Consider the following 13,480-nt stretch of genomic DNA (forward strand, 5'->3'; position numbering starts at 1 on the left):
GTACGCTTCCCTCCGAGTGGAAATCCAGCGTCGTTCCCATCCCGAAGAGTCAAGGTCCAGCAAACGAGGCAGGAAGTTACCGCCCGATCGCGCTCACCAATGTCGGGTCGAAGATAATGGAGCGAATGGTCAACCGGCGATTGACCCAGTACCTGGAGGCTACCGGCAGGCTGGACGATCGGCAACACGCGTTCCGGTCCGGACGTGGCACGGGAACACATCTCGCATCCCTGAGCCAGATATTGGAGGACGCCAGGATACAAGGTATGCATACTGAGATTGCTTCGCTGGACATATCTTCAGCATATAGTCGGGCTTGGACCCCAGGAGTTCTAAAAAAGCTGGCCCTCTGGGGTGTCACCGGTAACCTCCTACACTTTATCAAAAACTTCTTGCTGGACCGCTCTTTCCGAGTTTTACTCGGAAACCAGCCATCAAAGACCGTGAAAGAGGAAACCGGTGTACCCCAGGGATCAGTGATAGCTGTCACACTATTCCTGGTGGCGATGGAGGGCGTCTTTGCCGACCTCCCTAAGGAGATCTTCATACTGGTCTACGCCGACGACATTTTGTTGCTCGCCGTCGGAAAGCACATCAGGACAATCAAGAGAAAGCTTCAAGCGGCCGTGAACCGCGTCTCCAAGTGGTGCCAGGCTGCCGGCTTCACCATGTCGGCCACCAAGTGCGTCCGCACCCACATCTGCCAATCCGGCCACCGACTTCAGCCCATCAAGTTGAACGACTCCCCCATCCCGACCAAAAACGCCGTCAGGATCCTGGGTGTTACCGTGGACCGCCGCCTCACCTTCGGTGAACATTGCAAGAAGACCCGAGAGGCTTGTAAGGTACGTATCAACATGCTGAAAACGATCTCCAGGCGACGAACACGAAGCGACCGAGCGTTGCGACTCCAGGTGGCCGACGCCGTTATCACTAGCCGCCTAACGTACGGGCTAGAAGCCACCTCGATGAACGCCGACGAGATCACGCGATCCCTGGCCCCGATCTACAATCGCGCGGTCAGAATCGTCTCGGGTCATCTCCTTCCACACCAGCGGATGTCGCATGCGCCGAAGCGGGAGTGCTCCCCTTCCGATTCAGAGTGGCTGCCGCGCTAAGCTCCAAAACAGTCGGCTATCTTGAAAAAACGAAGGATTCCAACAGCACCTGCCACCTCCTCGGCAGAGCCGACGAACTCTTCCACCGTACAACCCAACAAGCTCTTCCCAAAGTCGCCGGACTTCACCGCCTCGGTCCAAGGGACTGGGCCTCCAAGTCTCCAAAAGTCGACCTTTTCCTAAAGTCCCAGCTGCGAAGAGCCCCCAATCGGCAGTTGGCACAAAACCTCTTCACTGAGCGGATCAACACCAGGTACCGAACACACACCATCAGGTACACCGACGGATCCATGGCCGCCGGAAGAGTAGGAATCGGAGTTGACTCCAGCGACGGACAGTCCCAATCCCACAGGCTGCCTAACATGTGCTCGGTCTTCTCGGCGGAGGCCGCAGCCATCTTTCAGGCAATCTCCCAACCGAACAGCGGACCCACACTTATTGTGTCTGACTCGGCAAGCGCACTCTCTGCCTTGCCCTCCGCATCCAACCGCCACCCGTTCATCCAAGCGATCCAGGAATACATCGACGACAACACCACCCTGATGTGGGTCCCCGGCCACGCAGGAATAGCCGGCAATGAAAGTGCCGACATTCTGGCTAACATCGGCCGAGCAAGCCCCTATATCACCCGCAGCGTTCCTGCCGACGATGTGAAGCGATGGCTGAAGCAGCAAATCAGCACGGCTTGGGCCAACGAATGGCGGAAACAAAGAAACCTCTGCAGGATGGTAAAAAACTCCACCCTTCCCGGAACCGACCTGCCCAATCGCCGTGAGCAGATGGTGCTGTCTCGCATGCGTACGGGGCACACCAATCTGACGCACAACCTGGGCCCAGGAGAGTTCCACCATAAATGCATCATCTGTCACTGCACGAACACCATTTGCCACCTCCTAAACAACTGCCCACAATACGACGAGGCAAGAAGGGCGAATAACATCAGCAACGCAGTCGACGCCCTAAAAAATGACCCGATCAACGAGCGGCTGCTCATCAATTTTTTGAAGGACAGCAAGCTTTTTCACCGAATCTAACGACCTGGAAACCCGAATCGACAAACCCCCGAAGAAATTATACTGACCCCCGCAAACCCACCCTGACACTTCTACGGACACCTTTACACAAACTGCCCCACGCTGGAACTATCATCGGAAAATCGCAACATACCACGGACATCCAAACGGAAAATGCACCAACCCCGTTGGAAAGCAAAAAATAGAATAATTAATTAGCTACGGCACCCTTCCGGGCCGTCAACCAACATAGAATAACAAATTTTGTATTATAAAATGTAATCTTTCCCCTTTCTTTTGCCGGAGACGAGCCAGCCTCGGGCTGAAAGTCTCCTTAATAAAGTCAATAAAAAAAAAAAAAAAAAAAAAAGATCATCGGGCGCAGTCCCAAAGTCTCTGTTCCAAAAGGACAACGGACCAAAGGCTGCACCCAAAGCCCAACGAAGCAACCAACCATTACCTCCCTCTAGCACCCCCGCGAAGCGCTTCCTCTCGAGCGTTTCCCCAGCCGACCCAGCAAATCTGCAGCAGCAGCAGAAGAGGACCAAACAGAAAGCAAACCGGTAACTCATCACCCTTTAAACAACAATGTCGATCTCTTATCCAAAAGGAACTGAGTCATCATCGGCAACGAATTACACAGTAGCAAATGCCCCATTAACCGGTAAAAGAACCCACTACTCGTTACCCAAAGCTGCTTTTTCTGACTCAACGATCTATGACCGGATCCTCAGTCAAGCCTTCGGCCCCAACCTCAAAATTGGAGCCCAATCGACATCTACAAGCCATCTTTTTTCTGCCGTCGGGGCGGCCCTGCCCGTGGTTGGTCAACCCGCGGTACCGATCACGGGTGGTAAACCGCCTTGTTCGTGCCCGTCCAGCCCGCTATCACCGCTTGCTAAGCCTTTCATACCTCGGCAAACACAAAGTAACCAGTCTTTCCTCCCACTGGAGGAGCTTGGGCAGCCCAAGTTCCGCAGCCCGGTCTTGGGTCGTAAGTCCCACCCTTGCAATCGTCGCAATCTTGATGGAATAACGCCGCCACTATACGTTTTACCGTTATCTGCGCTAACGAGTTCGCTGATTTATGACCAATTTTTAACCGATGTCTTTGGTCCCATACCAGGATTAGGAGTCGCCTCCTCCTCAAACCAACATTTTTTTCCTGCCGTCGGGGTTGCCCTGCCCGTGGTCGGTCAACCAACGGTACCGGTCACGGGTAGTAAGTCACCTTGTTCGTGCCCACCGGGTCGACTTTCACCATACGCTGAACCGTTCCTCCCATCCAGCTATTCCCAAAGAATAAATAGCACCGGTACCAGTGAGCTTGGGCAGCCCAAGTTCCGCAGCCCGGTCTTGGGTCGTAAGTCCCACCACGTTCGCCGTAGCAACTCATACCAAGAAATAGCCGATAGCTCGATGTCCACTCCACCCGCCTCTGTGCCTGCTGTCGGGACGACTCTGTCCACGAGGGGTCGTCTCCCGCCTGGTCCTCATCCGGATAACTCTTCTCTCTCTTCGATTCCGGGATACTCATCCCAGAACCCAAATCAACAAGGCTGCAACGCATCTATCGACTTATCAGCGCCAGTTTTCCCACGTCCAACCCAGCCGGCTGCAACAAACTTCTGTTTGCAATGGAACCTAAATGGCTATTGGAATAATCTTCCCAATCTTGAGCTGCTGACCAACCATAGCCAACCCTGGACAATTGCGTTGCAGGAAGTGAACAAAGTCTCTGACGACAGATTGTCGAAAACTCTTAACGGAAAATATCGGTGGCACCACAAAATCGGCGCTAACTTTCGACATTCGGTGGCGATAGGAGTTCTAGAAAGAATACCCCACGACTTTCTGGAACTCGACACCGATTTACCAGCGATCGGGGTTAGGATTAAAGGTTCCATTAACATTACGCTACTCAATCTATACCTGCCTTGCGGTCCGCTAAAAGACCTCAAAAGGAAATTGGACAAGCTTATCAAATCCACTCCTGGTCCATATATGGTTGTAGGAGACATGAACGCGCACCACCCCCAATGGGGTGGAGGTCGTGCCGACCCTAGAGGAAGAATCATCCTGGACTGGCTAGAGAGCAACGATATAGCCCTACTAAATGACGGCAGTCCAACCTTTTTCAACGGGCACGTTCACACGTCAATCGACATCACCGCAATCAGCCAACAACGGATACCCAACTTTCAATGGTCCGCCTGTACGGATTTGTATGGTAGCAACCATTTCCCGCTACAAATAACGAGTAACGTTATAATCGCAGAACCCAGCTGTAGACCTCGCTGGCGGTATGATAAAGCCGATTGGCGGCTTTTCCAAGACAACGTTAGCTTAGAAATCGAAAGAGACACACCTACGAACATCCAACAGTTGACCAAGATCATCCACAACTCAGCGCTCCAATCGATACCTAGGACAAACCCCCGGCAGGGCCGCCGAGCCTTGCGTTGGTGGACAGCTGAGACTCGCCAAGCAGTCAAAGCTCGCAGAAAGGCACTTCGAAAACTTAGAAAGCTGCTACCCACCGATCCAGACCATGAAATCTACGCAGAAAACTACCGAAAAAAACACGCCGAATGCCGGTCAATCATCCAAGACGCCAAGAGAACATCCTGGGAAAATTTCCTAGATTCCATCAACCCAGCGCAATCCACAACCGAACTGTGGAACAAGGTGAACGCAGTTAGCGGGAAAAGGAAAACTACCGGCATCACACTGGATCTAGGAAACTCAACGATATCAGAACCTACAGAAGTTGCTAACACACTGGGAGACTACTTCGCATCACTAGTCACAATGGGCTCCTATCCACAGCAATTCCAGAAGAAAGCACGCAAAGAACTACCCCTTATCGAGAAACTAACCGCACACGCCGAAACACTACCATCACCATTAGATCGTCCTTTTTCCATGGAGGAACTCACCTTCGCCCTGACCAAAAGCCAGGGGAAGTCAGCGGGCCCCGATGGCGTCGGCTACCCGCTCATAAAGCAGCTGCCAACCCATGCAAAATACATTATGTTAGAACTGCTAAACAAAGTATGGACCGAACAAACCTTCCCGGATGAATGGAGAGAGAGTACAGTCATTCCTATTCCAAAAAGCAAAGTACCCTCCAGAGATGTATCAAAATTTCGCCCAATATCACTCACGTCCTGTCTATCCAAAGTGCTCGAAAGACTAGTTAACAGAAGACTACGAGAAAAACTGGAACACGAAGGGCGGATCGACCAGAGACAACACGCCTTTCGAGCGGGATATGGAACCAACACATATTTTGCCGCCCTCGGAGAAGTCCTACAAGACGCCTACTCTCGAGGAAAGCATGTGGAGTTAATTTCGCTAGACCTCGCCAAAGCTTACAATAGAACTTGGACTCCACTAGTTCTGAAGCAATTGGCGAAATGGGATATCAACGGAAACACTCTTGCGTTCTGTCGTAACTTTATGGCCAACCGGTCCTTTAAAGTTTTCATCGGGAATAGTTCCTCCAAAAGCTTCAACGAAGAGACTGGGGTGCCGCAAGGGTCAGTGTTGGCGGTTACACTATTTTGATAGCAATGAACAGCGTGTTCGAGTCGCTGCCTGCCAATATACATATATTTGTATACGCTGACGATATTCTCCTGGTAGTTATCGGGGACACACCAGGAAGGAACCGAATAAGAGCGCAAACGGCAGTCACCGCAGTACATCAATGGGCTATGTCAATGGGATTCACAATGTCAGCAACCAAATCGGTTAGAGGCCACGTGTGCCAATATAAACACCGACTCTCCGGCCCGGCAATCAAAATCGATGGCCAAATAATCCCGAATAAAAAGACGGTGAGAACACTTGGGGTCCAAATCGATCGGAACTTATCTTTCCAACAACATTTCGACGGGGTTAAAGCAAGCTGCCAAACCAGGGTAAATCTAATGAAAACCATCAGCAGGCCGCTCAAAACCAACAACAGGAAAATCCGTCTTCAAGTGGGGAGAGCTATTATTGACAGTCGACTGTTATATGGAATCGAACTCACGTGTATCGGAGGGGACAGAATCATCAAGACCTTGGCTCCCACATACAACAGCTATATTCGGATCATATCTGGCCTCTTACCATCAACCCCTGCGGAGTCGGCATGCGCCGAACTAGGAGTATTACCCTTCAGACTCAGGGTACAATCTTCCATCACGAGTAAAGCGGCGAGCATTGCAGCCAAAACAGCAGGAGAAGAAAGAACCTTTTTACTCAGAAAGGGAAACAGCTTCCTACGGGTAATCTGCAACAAAACGCTACCGTTAATCTCCAAAGTTCATTGGCACGGCGCTACAATTACGGGGAACGTCCACCTATCAAGGTGCAAAACAAAATTAAAAACAATTTTAACAAAGGGGATAATCCGGTAAAATTAAGACAAGCAGTAACCGAACTCATCCAAACTCGATACGCCAATTACGATCATCGGTACACCGACGGATCGATATCAGCCCGAGGAGCAGGCATTGGAATAAAAGGAAGAAACATGACAGCCTCCTTCAGCCTAAATCAGAATGTGTCGATCTTTTCGGCAGAAGCGGCGGCTATATTCTTTGCTATATCACAACCAGCTGAGAAACCAATACTGATCCTGTCAGATTCAGCTAGTGTGATTTCGGCACTAGAGTCGTCTTCACCCAACCATCCATGGATCCAATCGATTATTGCCAACTCTCCAACATCTACAGTTTTCGCATGGGTGCCAGGACACTGTGGCATCCCAGGCAATGTGGACGCCGATATCCTAGCGGCGACAGGATACGTGGAAGAACGTCTCACCGAAACGGTTCCCCTCGGGGACAGTAAAAATGGATTGTTAAATCTTTCCAAGAAGCGTGGGAGGTACAATGGTCCCAAACTCGTGTACCCCAGCTTCGGAAAATTAAAGGCACTGCAACGGCGTGGGAAGATCTGCCCTCTACGAGGAATCAACAAATACTATCAAGACTAAGAACCGGCCACGTAAGATTTGCTTATTCCTATGAGAAAAGCCCTTTTAGAATAAAATGCAGTTCCTGTGACGTCCACAACTCAGTAGAACACGTTCTATGCAACTGTCCGCAATACGAGTTCCCGAGGAACCTGTATGGACTAACAAACAGCATCAGAGAAACCCTAGGCAGAGACAGCATTAACATTGGAGCACTTTTCGATTTTCTCAAAGATGCCCAACTCTTACATCAAATCTGATCTGTAGAGTCAGTCGGCATTCTTCGGTTTCGAGTAGTATGTAACAACCTATTGCCTCATAACCCGACAGAAGAAGAAACCAGACCTCGTACAAAACCGTGAAGCACAAAACCAGCAGCCTGGGTCGGTGACGGCCCTGGAACCGCCGGGGCGCCCCCAACCGGAAGCTATCGGGACCGGAATGGGGATCCCCCCTGGCGTTCCCAGGAGCGATACGCCCTCCCCAGCTTACACAACACGGACACCGAACTCGGGGTCGAACTTTGAAATGCTGAAGCAGTAACATCCTGCTTTACAACACCGCAACCTCCTGCCTTCCGTTGCTATTTCATGGCCTCCACAAAGCCACATTCTACACGCGAGAACAGAATATCTCCTTGCTCGGGACGATGACGGCCCTGGGACTGCCGGGTCGCCCCCAACCGGAAGCATTTTCGGGACCGGAATGGGGATCCCTCTCGGCTTTCTCGGGAGCGATGCGTCCTCCCCAGCGCTACAAGGACCAACTTCAATCCAGCGAGATATGTCGACAAATCAGTTCGGTCGGCTTTCTTCCGACAATTCCACGGACGGTTGGCTTACTGCGATAATCCAACGGTTAATTAGTTCACCGCTAAGGCTCCCATGTGACGCCTTCACCGATGCAGCATCCGGCACCAAACACAGCGACATTTGAATCTCCGATTTTGCTTGGGACGACGACGGCCCCTGGACTGTCGGGTCGCCCCCAACCGGAAGCTCTTTGGGACCGGAATGGGGATCCCTCCCGGCTTTCCAGGGAGCGAAACGTCCTCTCCAGCACTCAAAGGAATCCTCCAGTACAGCAAAACACACGGTGGAAACTAGTTTCGGTTGGCCTACTGCCGACATTATCGACCTCAACCACACTGACGTAATTCCCGCAAATCCAGAATTTAAACCTGGTGGACAACTGGGAAATTATTTGCCGAATTTCCACGGCTAGTTCTTTTCGCTCGTCGGATTACTGCCAACCTTTTCCTGCAACCAAATCCAATCGAACCAGGATCAAGCCTGAAAACACACCCAAGAAGCAGCGGTTTCGATCTCCAGGCAACATAAATCGATGATGATGGCAACATAAATCGATGAGATTCCAAAAATCTTAAACGGTGGCAAGGAAATTCAAATTTTACTGTTTGGCCACGGCTAACTTTGCACTTTGTAACTTTCGAAAACAGCATTAAGCGTTGACGATCTTAGCCCACAAATCCAGCAACCTGGCGCTGGTGGACAACTGGGCTTTTCTCTAAGCAGCTCCTCTCGCTCGACGGCAACGCGTGAGCAGTCGGGGCGCCCCCGAACCGGAAATCCTGCTTCCTGGGATCGACTCCGGCACTTGACGCCTTCTTCAACAATCACCGCTCTCTCGAGCGCCTCATTACCAACGTCAAATGAAAGATAATCTCCGGCTACAGTGTTAGTTGGAGCGGCCTCAACCGAAAGTTAGTAGGAATCGGCATGAGTGCACCCCTCTGACTACACCACAGACCAGATCAACCTCATCCCTTCTGGCCAACCTGCCGAAAACGGACAACTTCTCCCCCGACCTGGATAGGTGGGACGCCGACGGCCCCGGGGGTGTCAGGACGACCCCAACCGTAAGCCGGTGGAAACGGAATGGGGACTCCTACTGGCACTTCCGGGAGCGGTACGCGTGCCCCTTCGCAACAAGTCAGACGAACGGATTGTTTTCCTCGAGTAGCCGGGCGCCCTCGAACCGGAAGTTTTGTTCCACCGGAATCGGGGGGTCGACCTCGGCACTTGACATTGGCGTAATTACTGGAAATCACGCACTAGGGCGTAATCTCAAATCCAACACCGAACGATTGCATCAGGTTCCTAAACTGGGACACAAGTCCCACTTTCTGACCAGGACTTAATAAATAATATCGGAACGAGTCACACAGATCACCATGCAGATAGAGCAAGGATTTTCGACTAACTCGAGCTACTATGGATGTGCTAATCACAGAGCAACACCGGTTACTGGACCAAACCGGCTGGAAAACCCTGTCTATCATCCTAAAAATGCATTAAACTCATCTCTACACCCGGCCACGAACGGGCTCCCCAGGTTTCTTTCCTGGGGCATAAGTCCCACCAGCTGGCCATGAATTGCAATCAGAGCAGGAAAATCTTTTTCATGGGTCAATTGGCTCCAACAAACCTGGTGATAAATGAAGACAGTTCCAATCTCCGCATGCAGCTTGAGAAAGGAATCTACAACAGCAACACGATCACTGAATACTTCGCTCCAAATAATCGGCGAAGGATGCATTGATCGGGGCGACCCCTACCGAAAGCCAATAGGAGTCGGAATGGGTGTCCTCCCCGCGACTACACCACTAGCCGAATTAGCTACAATTCATTATCTACCACTAAAAACTTGTTAACCAAGTCAATGAAGATACCGATTCGCAGGCAATACCGGTTACTGGACCAAGCCGGTTGGAAAACCCTGGAAACCACCAAAGAATCATTTTGCTGAAAATCTATCTAAAATCATAGAAATCAGTAACTAGTATCTTAACTTGGTAACAATCATCAACCTGCGGCCGGGAACATCCGAATAGCCGGGGCCCCCCGAACTGGAAGCATCGTTCAATCAGAATCGGAGAATCGAACCCGGCACTCAACGCCACTCAAATAAGCAACTATTTCTGAAACATTAGATCAACTCTAGTTGATTCAGTTCCCGTTTATCGTTCCTTTATCGGAATGGGTTTTTCCATCTAACTCCACCATAGACCATCTGAAAAGCTAACAACAACACACACTTAGGCAATACCGGCCCATGGACCTAGCCGGTTGAAAACCCTGAGTTCACCGTTTTCATCCCTTACGAAAAGGACAATTTGCCGCCTGGAGCACTCGAGTCGCCGAGGCGTCCCCGAACTGGAAGCTCTCACCCAACCAGAATCAGGGAACCGACTTCGGCACTCAACGCCCAAAACAACAAGCCATAATCCATCTTGCCTACTTCACCTGCTTCTGTCTCGTATTCATCGCCATTCATCGTAGCTCCGGATCACCAGCGGCTGGTACTAGGCTAGGGCGACCCCAACCGAAAGTCAGATGGAGTCGGAATGGGTGCTCCCCCCTGCCTTACCATAGACCGCATGAAAACAAACTACTAAAATGGACAACCTACCACTGGGAGCACTTGAGCAGCCGGGGCGCCCCCGAACTGGAAGCCCTCGCCCAACCAGAATCGGGGAACCGACTCCGGCACTCAACGCTCCCTCTAAAGACAACAAATCTTTGTGTCAACTCTACGATCATCGTATTTCCGGATCACCTTCGGCTGGTATCAGGCTAGGGCGACCCCAACCGAAAGCTAGATGGAATCGGAATGGGTGTTCCCCCCTGCCTTACCGTAGGCCGTATGAAAATGGACAACATGCCACCGGGAGCATTTGAGCAGCCGGGGCGCCCCCGAACTGGAAGCCCTCGCCCAACCAGAATCGAGGAACCGACCCCGGCACTCAACGCTCTCTCTAAAGACAGCAAATCGTAAATCTTCGAGTCAACTCTACCCACGCCTTGTTCCCGCCTATCTTTGACCAACGTAGTTTACCGATCATCAATGGCTGGTGCTTGGTTAGGACGACCCCAACCGAAAATCAGGTGGAATCGGAATGGGTGCTCCTTCTGACCCCACCACAGGCCACGGGAAAATCGGATAATCAGTATCACCACAGCGCAACTACCAACTGTCCGGCTTATCCTTTCGTGCTTTCGATATCGTCATGAGGTTTTCACTTAGGCAATACCGGTTCAGGACCTAGCCGGCTGGAAAACCCTAACGTTACCCATGTATTAAAATTTGGAAACCAAATCAGCAGATAAAGAAAACTACCACCTTCTACAAAAAGGAACAAAAGGAGACACACCGAAAAACAGGAAGCCCCAAAACGGAAGATTTAATCAACCGGAATGGGGATTATCCGCTGGCCTTCGTTTGCCCAATTTTGCCTGGACGCTACAGTTTTCTTGACAACTTGGGTTGCTACACAACAAGTGCAAATCTCAAGGACAACTAAACAGGGAAGTGAAAAACGGGGGTGGTGGTAGCCTAGGGAATGCTGACACGGCCTCAACCGAAAGCAGTTATGGGATCGGAATGAGACTCCCTGCCGGCATCACCCAAAGCAATACACCTCCCCCAGTAAATGAAGCTAACGAGAAAACCTAAAGAAACTCTAAAACTGACGTGATGGTAAACAAAAACGCAGCCTACTCGCAACTACCCTAACTTATTGAAACTAATAACTTAAAACTAACGCTCACCAAAAGCATGGACTATCTCCGTCCAAGATCATTCAGGGATCCCCCTGGCCAACAGCAAGGACCTAAAAAGGAAGAAAGGAGATGAATTATCTTGGCATTACAACGGACCCACTTGGAACGATACTTGCCCTGTTGCACCCCGTCCGTGGATGGAACCGGACAGTATGCCTTCTTCAACTCCACCGGCTGCCAACGTCAATGCCCAAACCAGCATTAAGCTGATGAAGGGCCCCCCTGGTTGTCCGATGTGGCAACACCATAACGGCGGTCTGCGGGATTGTGCATCGTCAGATGCCACATCGCCAGGAGGAGCTTGACGCTGTTGGTATACACCAACTATGGTCCAGCCTCCGATAGGATGGATGGAGTTGATCCGCCAAAACCTTGACCGTACATCATCCCGCCGCCATCACCAGCCACCATGCTTCTCCATCGAAACCATACCGCGCCCGTCTTTCCGTCGGAAACTCGTCGACAGCCGCCAGTCAGCCAAGCCCCTCCAGCAGGAACGGATCTGAAAGAGACAAAGGAAAAGCTGAATCAGAAACGAAAGGGATCCACAAGAAGAACAAGCAGCAAAATCAGGAAGAATCTTTCAATGCAGTACCCCAACCCAACGTCATCATTATCAACTTTAATACTCAGGACTTTCACACAAGCAAAACCACTTCCACAAACCAAACTGTCACCTTTAACCCTTCTCCATCAAAACCATCATACCGTCATAGGCCAACGATCAACCCCGTTCACCTACCCACTACTGAATCCGCACGTCGCAGCAGAACATCACATCTCCCCACCCACATCGGCTGGAACATCAAAACCACAGACCCAAAATTGAGAAAACAACAGTTCTACGATTCCATCTCTACCGTAATTTAAAAATTCCCAAGCTAGCCCAATCAAACGATATAATAAAATTACGAGGCACAGCCCGGCCGTCTTCCGCCGGACGTTACACTTTACACAAATGTAATCCACACGACACAACGCCACCATTGTTTCCCTAACCAAACTGGTTTTACCCGCGACAAACCTCTCCAGAGGTTTTAGGCAACCGGATCAACGTCACCATACAGACAGGAATATAACCTCAAGCCTGGCACGAGGTCCCTTCCCAGAAGGAAATTCACATCTGCTACTTTCTCACACCAGCGCTTTTACTCACCAAATAATCAATCATCCGGCTTCCCGTCCGGAAGTTTCTCCACCTATTCTCCTTGGCTAAACCCGAAACAAAATATTAAAAGCCGAAATCAGTAATTTTCGACAGAAGCATTAGGATTACGTACCGCACGCTTTTCCCAAACTGAGAAGATTGTTTTGAATCCTTTCTGACAACTGTCAATCTCGGTAGCAAACGCACACGACAAATCAGATTTACCCCTTTCTCAATGATTTTAAACCCTCCGGTTGGTAACCCATACGACTGAAAATAGCCACCTAGTGGACAGTAGCACAAATTTTTACCCAGCAAGCCCCACGTTAGACCCTAGTCAAACAATTTCATTTAAAATTTTTTTTTTAATGATTAGGATTTAAGGAAAGCAAGTTAAAATTAGGCGAGACCCCTAGGTTGGGCTCGAAGAGAAGCCCTTCCGGCTCTCTCTCTTTATACACCGTGATGAACTTATGTCAAACCTTAAAAAATCACGTTAATAAAGAAATTAAAAAAAAAAAAAACCAGGCTAAACATAGGCCAAGCCACCATCGATAGTCGCCTGCTGTATGGTCTAGAGTTGACCGCGGCTGCAAGAAGGGACCTCATCAGCGTGATTTCCCCAGTTTTTAATAACTACGTCCGACTAG

At 50.4% G+C, this 13,480-nt stretch overlaps 1 protein-coding gene across 1 annotated transcript; it reads left to right on the forward strand.

Moving 5' to 3' along the window:
* Positions 1 to 1,480: 1,480 nt before the first annotated feature.
* LOC134219369 (uncharacterized) lies at positions 1,481 to 2,152 on the forward strand. Its single transcript, XM_062698090.1, has one exon. It carries the CDS (start codon positions 1,481 to 1,483, stop codon positions 2,150 to 2,152), a length of 672 nt encoding a protein of 223 aa, XP_062554074.1.
* The last annotated feature ends 11,328 nt before the right edge of the window (positions 2,153 to 13,480 follow it).

This window comes from Armigeres subalbatus, chromosome 1 (assembly GCF_024139115.2).
Source record: "Armigeres subalbatus isolate Guangzhou_Male chromosome 1, GZ_Asu_2, whole genome shotgun sequence".
In the NCBI taxonomy this organism is placed as follows: domain Eukaryota; kingdom Metazoa; phylum Arthropoda; class Insecta; order Diptera; family Culicidae; genus Armigeres; species Armigeres subalbatus.

Bases quoted from the DNA above. Each gene is read 5' to 3' on its own strand.
- LOC134219369 (XM_062698090.1), top strand. From the start codon at position 1,481: ATGTGCTCGGTCTTCTCGGCGGAGGCCGCAGCCATCTTTCAGGCAATC.